Raw genomic sequence first — 10,785 nt, forward strand, 5'->3', positions numbered from 1 at the left:
AATTTAAGTTCAAGAATAAACTACTACTCTTTATGTTGTCCTTAAACCTACACTAAACCTATATTTTGTATATAAGTGCTTACTTCTGGAATGTTATCTGATGCATTTTGTGAACTATGATAGAATAATGACTTGGGTGAATACCGTGCTAGTTTGAAACATATTTGACTTTGTTTTCACTGTTTAATATCATGTCTGTTTATACTGTATAATTTATAGTTTTTAGTATATCTAACTTAGTATGTTTATTGTATTTGCTAGAAATTTTTTTCGGCTTCATTGACTATAAGGAATAAATTAAGCCTAGTCGCTACAATAGCGTCGACACTTACACATGTACAAAGAAAATTGTTTGAGGATACTTGCTTCGAGCCGTGGCTGAAAGTACAACATCCAGGTGGAGATGCTATGTTGACCCATTTGTTTCTTCAGACCATGACTAACGATATACCCGAGAGGATACAACGTGGTGATGAAGAGATATGATTTCATTTTCCACTGGCGTATACCTGTTTTCGGCAGGAGAAGTTTTGCTTAATCATTGGTCTACGCTTCGGACACGATGAAGTAGGTCGGTACACTAGTCATATCGCCCGCCCATCATAGTTATCTCGGGTTTTTCCTGAGCTGGCAAAGGCGAAGCCCAGTTTATACGTCGACGACTTGAAAAGATTACTTGTTAAAGATGGTTTTACTCGGATGGATGACCTCGATGTTCTCCGAGTATGCCTTTTTTTAGTTTTGCATGCCGACTTTTTAGGCAAAGAGGCAAGACAACCTATTTCTGAGGACCTAATATTATTGGTAAAGAACCTAAATGCATGTAACGTCTTTCCGTGGGGTTCATATATATGGAAATCTACTTGGAAAAAGTTGTCGTTTGCCTTTGAGGACCGAAAAAGTTTACGTAACCATGGTTCCAAATACACTTTGGCAAGCTTTATTTGGGCCTTTAAGGTAAGGATTCTATATAATGTTTCCAAAATTATAATTAATTATGTAACAATTACTAATGTTTGTGTATTATATTGTTTTTTAGATTTGGATATTTGAGGCTTTTCCCAGCATGCGGACATATGTAATCAAAAATTCAAATGATATTCCTAGGGCTATTTCCTGGAGGAGGATCCGGCTGTTGGATTGGGAAGAGTTACTACCATATACGATGATGAATGATGTAAGTTAACATAAATACTACCATATATAAACAAGTTATTACTAGTAGACGTTTAACTTTGTTTGAGCTTTTATATTGTTAGGAGGCCAACTATCCATTACAGAGGCTGAGCTTGCCACTGATTGGTGGCAAGCTAGTAAGCGTTTTTTTATGGCACGGATGATGAGCACCCCCCACTTCGAGAGCCATCACCTGATCAAGCCGATTCTACAGCTCGACACCTAGAGCCATCACCTGATCGAGCCGATTATACACCTCCACAACGAGAGCCATCACCTATTCCATCACATCATCGATCTTCTTCTCTACCATCACCTCATGATAGGAGACCGACAAAGATGCCGCGACATTTATCTCCCTGGTCTCCACCTCCACGGGATGAGTTAAGGGAGTTACGTGAGGAGGTCAGTGCTTGTGAGGAGGTCGATACTTTATGTGACGACAATGGTGCATGGCGTGATAAGGTACTATCTTTACGTAGTGAGGTAGAGGTTTTACGCGATGACAATGGTGCTTTACGTGGTGAGGTATCTACTTTACGTGATGAGGGTAGCCGCTCTACGTGAGATTATTGCATCGTTGTAAAATGAGGTTCATACTCTACACAATAAGGTAAGTTTGTTTAATACTATATTAAAAATGTAAATAACCTTTTTTCAACATTATTTATTTGTTTATTTACTAATTTATGTATTAATTTATTTTTGGTGGCCCGATAAGGTAGATGTTTTACGTCGGGTTTTTCCTGCACGACGGAGTTCACGCATCAGACGTCGTACACGTGCCATTACGTCTCCTTTCACCCCGATACTTCCAAGACTCCGTAAGAAGAAGCCCGATTCACCTGTCATCGTTCAAGAGGCCCCCTATATTTCAAGAGGCTCATCCCACCGTTCAAGAGGCCCCTCCCACCGTTCAAGAGCCCGATTCACATGGCATATTATGTCGACATATTGATAAACCCCCTCACGTGCTCGATATGATGGATTCGAGTTGGCTTTCGTATCAGCTACCGGCCAGTACCATTCTGATATCTGAAGTGGAGAGGAGAACACTACCAGACACAAATTAAGGATAATGCCCTATGGGCTAAGATCGCAATTGATTTTATCTATATGAGTGGAGTCAGGGGTGTTACGCTGACATATGCAAACTCGACGATGATATGCATTTGTTTCTTGATCGGTCTTGGTGGGGTGTTTTATTAGGGGTTGAAGACAATGGCTATTTCGAATGGGTGGTAAGTCTTATATTCTTCTTATATTGCATTTTGATTAATTTTTTAAAATTTATTAAATTCACTAATATATGTATTTTTTTTATAAAACAACATATTGATGCATGAGTGTCACGTCTTCTGATAATAAAGAAATTGAAGAAAATAAAAAATACACGATAGACTATTATGCCTTCGTCTTTTCACGTAGCTCACTTGAAGGATCAGAGAGACACTTCATATGTGTTGGGTAATGGAAAAACTAAACTTTATCCTGTGTGGTGGGAGTTCGATAAGGTTAGTATTTTATTTTTGAATATTTTAAAGATATTCATAAATTTTATTTGATGTGCGCAATTGAATTATTATTTATGATTGCAGGTGTTTATCCATGTTGTGGAACGTCGTCATTAGCTTCTCGTCGAGCTTCAGCTCCCATCCCTGAAGACGATAGTATATGACATCATGTTGAATTACTTATCATTGTCTGATCTGAGAGATATTATTTGTAAGGGATGGAGCGCTCATTTAGATAAATACTTGGATGCGATTGATTATTGGACTAATTCTAGAAACAAGAAGCCAAAGAAGTTCAAAGTTACAATGATCAGAGACGAGACAGCACCACAACAAACGGAGGGAGCCAGAGGGGATTGTGGTCCTCTCGTATGTATGTTCTTGGAACGTTTGATGACATGAAGTAAACAGTTTCTAACTCCTACAGATAGAGATAAAGGTGTAGTAGGCTTGTGGTTTCGGCATTTTATAGATAGAGCGATATATGTGAGACGTTGCCTACTTGCATCCGCGTGCTGAAAGTGTGCATAAACAACACAAATTGGTAAGTTTGAGCAAGTGCTGTTAACATATATACTCTTTGTTTGTTTGAAAATGTTTGGTTAAGTACCTAGATAATTTGTTGTTTGTTGGTTTTAGATGTGTAGAAAGTGTTGTTTGAGCAAATGTTTGGTTTCTGCAAGTTAATCCTGAAGTGAGCTGCGTGAAACTGATGTATTTGTGCATAAACAACCAACTGTTGATTTGTTTTTTTTAGATGTGTAAATAAGAATTGTTTTTTGCTTGTTTAATTGATTTGTAAAAGTTGATTTGTTGTTTAAGAAAATTTCAATCTGCATTATGTTGAATGCAAAAAAGACCTGTTGAAGGTACACTTTCGCAACGTGAAAGTCAAATTCGTGTTGCGATTTTCGCGTTGCGAGTTTTACTTTCGCGTTTCGAATTTGATTTTCGCAACAATCGCAACGCGAATTTGACTTTCGTAACAATCACAACAAAAAATCACAACGTGAATTTGACTTTCGCGTTACGAATTCAAGGAAAACACCTTCAAAAAGATAACAGACAACAATCTGATAAGTGATAACAATTGAACATATCATAGCAATATTCAAACTCAAGTTACTAATGAATGTCTAACTAAAAATATATTCATTCACACATAAAATACACATAATACAACGTTTGCATTTAAAAATCACCTAAGTTAATAAGTCCTAAAAAGTGAAGCCGGTTGTGATTGAAATTTTGATTTTGATTGTGATTTTGATTTCCATTTGCTTGGCACCATATGAGCTTTGAATTTTGATTAGGATCCATATTTTGGTAGAGGAAAAGATTATTGTGATGACACTGGTGATCCACAGGTCAACCTTGTATGACCACTTTTCTTGCACCGACTACATGTCGATATCCTTTTCTCTTCACCCTTAGATGGTATACGATCGTGATTTTTTGGTCAGCCAGGTAGTCTGTTGTCCATGTATGGTGGCAAAACTGTTTGTAAGTCATCTGGTATGTCCCACTCAGAAGGATATGGAATAGGGTAGACAATCTCGGCATAAGTCTGTCGATATACTTCTGTAGTGTAGCAATTCATAGCGTATGCGCTTAAATCATCTTGGTTTAGATGAAGAGCAACTTTTATAACATGGCCACACGGATAATCAGATGTTTGTCATTTCATACAACTACACGTCTTTGCATTTAGATCGACAAGCCCATTTAAGTTATTATCCAATACTTCAAACAAAGTGTTTGAACATGGTTCAACTCTCCATGACGTTGACTTCATAACACGTTTCGTTATCTTTTTTTTAGTCCATGGTGTAACACGACGTTCCAATGTTCCTGTAAATTTAAATAAATAATACTTAGTAAAATATAAATATGATAAGTTACGAATTTAAAGAAATAATACATGCATGGTTTATTTTCTTGTAGTACCACTGTTGAATAGAGGCTCGAAAAAACTCCATTAACATAGTAATGGGTAATTTCCAGGAATGACGACTTAGAGAGTTGATTGATTATGCACTATTAGACGTCATGAAACCATATCTTGCTCCAAGTTGATGTACTCTTGACCATCTTTCAAACCCGACATCTTCTAGTGTTTGAGTACATTGAGGCAAAACACGTCTTAAACAATTTATATGCTTATTAAATCCACTTCCCGATAAGTTTTTACAGCCTTCCAGTATGTCCATTTGTGATTTTTTATACCAGCATACCTTGATTTTAGATTTCTGTACAAATGAACACCACAAAGTCCATGAAAAACATCTAGGAAACACATTCTAACAACGTTGTCAATTGAGTTTGCCCTATCGAATATGATTGTCAGATTGCTACTAGGATCTATGCAATCTCTAAGATACCCCATAAACCATGTCCATGAATCAGAGGTTTCATATTTGCCAACCCCGTAAGCTATTGGCAGTTTCCCATTGTTAGCATCCATGGCTACTCCTAATAAGTTTACTCCAATGTATCGACCTTTCAAATGTGCTCCATCAACTATAATAATTTGGCGCATGCAAGTAATAAACGAACGAATCTACAAAATAATATACACAAGAAATATAATCATTTAAATGTGAAATGCATGTAACTAACAAAAATGAGTCAACAAAATTATATTGATTTACTAACCGCAGCACCAATGGCGATAAACAACAACTCAAAGCGTCCATCTCTATCTGTTTTGATATAAGTTACCGACCCATGATTTTTTAGATTTAAATTGTGACAATAAGCCGACAGTTGGGCAAACGATGCTTTTGGAGACCTCCTCAACAATTCCAATGCATAACATTTGGCTCTCCAAGCTTGAGAATATGAGATACTAATCTTGAACTGCTCATTCATGTCAGTCATAATTTCATGTCCCCGATATACCCTGCCATTCAAAAACATTAACTCAGCCAGAAAACCACCCAACACCTTTTTGTTTTCCTGTCTATGGTGAGGAAAAACTTGGGTTATTGAACATGTACGTTTATCAATAAAAGTCCTAACTTGAAACATTTCACAATCTTTTATCCTCTTTACAATCATTCGCCACGTACAGTTTTTGTCAATCATACACTTTGTTTCGAAACGATCTTTGCTTGATTTGTTAACTTTTAGTTGATAGCCATCTTCCACACATTTCGTATACAAAACTATCTTCAAGTCTTCCTTTGTATCAAAACAATCATCTTTCTTGATACAAATAACTTTTGTGTAATAATCAACTGCTATCTTTACCAACTCTTCTTTCGGTATCTGAAGTAATTCTGGCATATTCCAGTTATACTCCCGTGTCATTTTCTTCTTTTTCTTTTCTTCGGGGACTTCTTCTTCTTTTTTTATTTTTTTAGGGTTATATGAATTACAGAATGGATGTTCAACATGTTCATTCACAGTCGTAACTTCCTCCTCATTATTATCAACAACATCTTCCTCGGCAGCGGCTGTTTCATCATCAAAATTCGGGTATTGACCAATATCAAAATCATTACACGCAGTGTCTGTTTCTTCTTCTGAAAAATCATCAAAATCTGAGTATAGACCAAGATCAAAGTCCGGGTATTGACCAAGATCAAATTTCGAATACTGACTAGTACTCATAATTTTTTTTGTTAGCTCATAATCGTCTAACTGATTAATACGAAAACCAGAATTTGGTGCTGAAAGTTGATTGAGATTTGGATTATGAAAAGGTTGTGGGTTTTGAGATTGTGTTTGGTATTGGAAATGTGGTGAAACAAAATTTTCTTGGTGATGAAATTATGGTGGAACCATTAAATTTTGAGGTTGATAACAACGTTGTACATTGTGAGCACCATAAACTGGGGTTGAAGAACTTAGTTGATTACTACCCACTACTGACTCAACTTCACTACTTCTAGGGTTCAACAACATACAATGTAACACCATCTTGAAGCTACTAAAAGGCGAGAGAGACGAGCAGCGGCTCGCTGGCTTGCTTCTCGTCACCAAGTTCACTAAAAGTGACGATCTTGTTTCCCTTAAAGCTATCTACGATGCTGTTGGACCTCACTTTTTGGACCGCCTCTTAAGGACCGGTATTGGTTTATGCTTTTTATCTGATTTTTTCAATTCTATTTTATGCTTAAATTTACTCTCTTTTGTTTGTTTGGTTAAAAAAGGGTTAGGCAAAGGTGTGGTGAGTAGTGGTAATGGTGAAAACCGAGATGCCTATTAGCAGCTGTCGGTTACGGTTCTATCTGCGTTTTGTTAAGTTCTTGAGATTGCTTCTTCAAAAGAAATGGTATCAAAGATTCCAATGGTTTTGGAAGTAATGTCAAAGGAGTAAGCTTTTTATCCACATTCCTCTTTATAGAGTAATTTAGATATATTCTGTACAAAAATATGAATTCTAGCTTTGACTAAGCTGATTTTTTATTCTAAGTTTGCTTGTTCTATATATATATATATATTTGAATGCAGATCAGGCTTACCTGTGCTGGAAGAAAGCTATGAATTTTTGTACTTGGTGTCAGCTGCTTCTGAGGATGGGATAACCGCAGTGTACGAGTGTGGAGGGATGACTTCACTTGCTGGTCAAATGTCCGCTTTGTCAGATGGTAGCTTATTTATATACTCAAATTTCTAGAATTTGGCACTTCCAGGGCCTTATATCATGACAGTCTACATCATGATGATAGCTGGAAGCTTTAAATTGGAGAGAATTTATTGTTTTGTATTGTGTTTTTGTGTGTAACTTTTTTGGGTACTTGGCATAATTAATTATACAGTGTTACGGATTTGCAAGTCGAATTTTACTGTCTATGAAGAAAATGTTTAGCATTTGAACTTGTTGCAGGGTCTCATTTGATGGAACTTGCCATGAAGGTTTTACAAATGATGCTAAAGAAGCTTTCTCAAGGCATCATTGAAAATGACCATCTTTCTGAGTTATCAATCGTTGTAAGTCTAGATGTTTTGGTAGCCGTTAAGCTTTTTCTCCTCAATCTTTAGTTCACAAACATCATATTCTGATCATTTTCATCATTTCCATGGCAATTTAGGTGGCAGAAGTAGCAAGACAATTTGCTCTCCTACAAAGTGCCTTAAAGTTTGAAGCACTTCACTTATTGTCTGCCATCTTCTCTTCAGAATATTCGGTATGCCCTTGCCCTCCTCCTTTTCCTATCTAAGAAGTTATTGCTTTGGATAGTTAATTCTTAGGAACCATCTTACTTAAGATTGATCAGATTTTCACTGTTAGACATTACTTCATGATGCACTCCGTGTTATTCCAAATGAGAACTGGTCAAATCATATACGTGATGGTGTTGCAAAAATTTTACAGAACCGTGTTGGCATGTTGAACTAAATTTGTTCTATCCCTTCCTGATCAAAATTTTCAGTTTTGATCAGTGAAACTCACTGGTATATATGTTTTTGTTATTTTAATACAGCACCTGCTGAAAATTTTGAGGCCCTTATTCTAGCTGAATCCATGGTATCTATAAAGGGTGAAGGTTGGTTGATTGGTCAGATAAACTTGCCTAATGTACAGGTCCCTATTCCAGCTGACAGGTAAAGGAGTGATTGTTTAGATTTCTTGGTTCTTCTAATGCTACATTAATTTTTTGGGACGGTTTATTATTTAGAAATTTATTTCTCAGGTGTCTATTGCTTGTCTTGGAGTCTTCAAGGGTTGAAGTTACTGTTTTGCTGAATGATCTAGCCTACACAAAATATGCAGCTTCTAAGAGTTCTTCTTCATCAACAGCTGAAACTATAATTTCAAAGCAACAGAAAGTGACTACTGTCTTTTCCTTGGTGGAGAAGATAATAAAACTGATATCAAACATTGGTGAAACTGAAGGCATGTTAACAATTCCTAGATATACTAGTGTGGCTGTGCTGCATTGCTTATTATACTGTTTTGTTTTTCTACCTTCAAAACTTTTTTTCAATTTGTTGCAAGGGTGCTTGTTATTTTTCGGTATGTACTTTATAAGCTGTTTATTTAAGGAATTTAATGAGGAAACTCAATCACAGGGAACCCTATTGATGAAAGTACTTTCATAAAGGTGATCAATGGGCTTAATGAGACAATTGGTGTGGTTCTTGAATATCTAGAAGATGCGAAGGTATGATTAGAAATATGATACTAATAATTCTTTCACCTCTTTTATTTACAGTTAACATTTTCAGGAACATGGGCAAAAAGTAGGAAATGATCTTCTCGCTTCAGTACGTCTTGTTGGGAGGTATTTTTTATGCCATCTTATTCAAAGTATTAACGTCATTTCCCTTTATATATTTAGGTGTACATGAACATTATAAAGCACTGTATGCTGATTTTTTGCACCTAGAGTGATTCTTTTGTTGAGCTGATTTTTGTGTTTGTTTTAGCTATCTTGCAGAAACACCCATTGCATGCAAAGATAAAATCGAGGAACTTTTGGGGTATATGCTTTCAGTTGAAGGTGAAGATGATTCAAGGTACGGCAAGTTAATGCTGTAGTTTATTGATGATTTGATAAGTATGTCTTTTGTTTCGTTTTTGTAGCTTGTGACCAACTTTTCTGAATATTTTTGCTAATTAACTTTGATGCAGTCCATTTTACTCTCTATGCTTTCTGCTACCAATGTTGTGTCAAATGACTTTGGAAATTGAAGGATGCAAACTTTTGGCCTCTTCTGGAGGTTATAAAGCTGTAAGTATATCTTTCCGATACGAATGCAACCTATATATGAGCTGCTGTTGTCATACGTGGCGTAAACTTCTTATTATCATGTGAAAATATTGGTTTCAATGCAGGTTGTGGACTGCCTCATAAAGTTGATAAAGCAGAACAGACATGGGGTTGAGGATAATGATTGTGTTTTCTTGGCGTGTGATACAATTTTGAATTTTCTTTTAAAGGTGGCGGTTGTTATCATGTTTTCGTAAAATACTTCATTTGTGTAATGTATTGACTCCTATTCTTTTATCAACAGAGAGAGCGATTTCCCTTTCCAGAGGATGAATCAACATTTTTTAATCTTTTGAAGGCACTGGCACTTTGGACAGGTACTGTTTCAATCATTTCTTTGAGTCAATGCCTTGACTTGACACTTGAAGGAAATACTATGAAAGTGATAACTGATAAATTATTTGATTACTTTCAGTGTAGAATTTTCATGGAATATCATTTGCTTTTTACTTCATTTAACTTGTACTCTAGCATTTAACACATATTCTTAAGCAATTGCTGAATTTTGCAGAGAAAACTAATGACCAATCTATTGTCATGATGGCTTCAAGTATTTGCTCACTGATATTTGATTTGACATCCGAAAATGATCTTTTGAATCATCCTGGTTTTAGTATCAGCTGTCTTGATAGCCTGTCACGGCTCGTTGCAAGAAGCTTGGCTTCATGGGGACAGGTAAAAGCCGATGCTATGTTCATCTGTGTGTATATTTGTTTCATAAGTTGTGGAACTAATATTTTTCCTTCTCATTATTGTAGGGTATGTCTGATGTTGCTAAAGCAGACATGGATCTTCTAGAGATTGTTACTGCAGGTTTGTCCTTTCCGAGGGTGTATATATATAAATGTAAACCTTATAATTACTTTAAGATCATTTTCGAACTGGCTTCATGCATGCTATGTTTTGATCCTGATGCAGGATATTCTCGATGGGCTGATCGATTCCCTCAAATACGAAAAGCAGTTGAGGAATAATTCAATTGACGTAGCCACTTATTAGTTTCCTTGAAGGTATATGTTATCTGGGTAATTTACTTCTCCTGGTAAGTATCAGGCATTGTTGAACTGTGTGTCCATGGATCTTTACCCTGATGCCGTGCACCTTAAATGACACTGACGGATGAGAATCAATCTAAAAGAACAGCAGAGGGAATCTATACTTTTATCTTCTTTACTCGAGACGCTTGTTGATGTGTGTTCGGGAAAAAGAACCCAGCTGGCCAACGAAACAGAGAAACTTTTTTTTAACCATGGGGAAGTGGTCCTTGGAAACCCCTTTTAATGTAACTGCCTAATTTCTTGATTTACATTTGCAAGCAATCAATGTAACATAGTACCATATTTAACAAAGCGTGCACGGATGGTATGGTTCGG

The 10,785-nt window shown here is 36.3% G+C and overlaps 1 protein-coding gene across 2 annotated transcripts; it reads left to right on the plus strand.

The window, feature by feature from the left end:
* The first annotated feature begins 6,620 nt into the window (after positions 1–6,620).
* On the plus strand, positions 6,621–10,424 carry LOC120192262 (neurochondrin-like). 2 transcript variants are annotated; one of them, XM_039195061.1, is made up of 17 exons: positions 6,621–6,763; positions 6,848–7,010; positions 7,149–7,285; positions 7,525–7,628; positions 7,730–7,825; positions 7,930–8,023; positions 8,123–8,243; positions 8,333–8,535; positions 8,712–8,803; positions 8,868–8,923; positions 9,069–9,158; positions 9,274–9,373; positions 9,478–9,582; positions 9,657–9,729; positions 9,924–10,087; positions 10,171–10,225; positions 10,331–10,424. In XM_039195061.1, the coding sequence occupies exons 2-17, from the start codon at positions 6,967–6,969 to the stop codon at positions 10,384–10,386; spliced, it is 1,590 nt and encodes a 529-aa protein (XP_039050992.1). In that variant the 5' UTR covers positions 6,621–6,763; positions 6,848–6,966; the 3' UTR covers positions 10,387–10,424. The 2 variants fall into 2 exon arrangements, with proteins under 2 accessions (XP_039050992.1, XP_039050993.1); XM_039195062.1 differs by having other exon boundaries at positions 6,854–7,010.
* Positions 10,425–10,785: the final 361 nt, after the last annotated feature.

The sequence above is a fragment of the Hibiscus syriacus genome, unplaced genomic scaffold, assembly GCF_006381635.1.
Source record: "Hibiscus syriacus cultivar Baekdansim isolate YM2019G1 unplaced genomic scaffold, ASM638163v2 tig00116973_pilon, whole genome shotgun sequence".
Taxonomy (NCBI): Eukaryota; Viridiplantae; Streptophyta; class Magnoliopsida; order Malvales; family Malvaceae; genus Hibiscus; species Hibiscus syriacus.

What these genes read in the sequence shown, in the direction of transcription:
- LOC120192262 (XM_039195061.1), top strand. Translation starts at nt 6,967, where the DNA reads ATGGTATCAAAGATTCCAATGGTTTTGGAAGTAATGTCAAAGGA. An exon ending in TCAGTACGTCTTGTTGGGAG is followed by an intron (nt 8,924 to 9,068) that starts GTATTTTTTATG and finishes TGTTTGTTTTAG; the next exon opens with CTATCTTGCAGAAACACCCA. An exon ending in CTTCTGGAGGTTATAAAGCT is followed by an intron (nt 9,374 to 9,477) that starts GTAAGTATATCT and finishes GTTTCAATGCAG; the next exon opens with GTTGTGGACTGCCTCATAAA.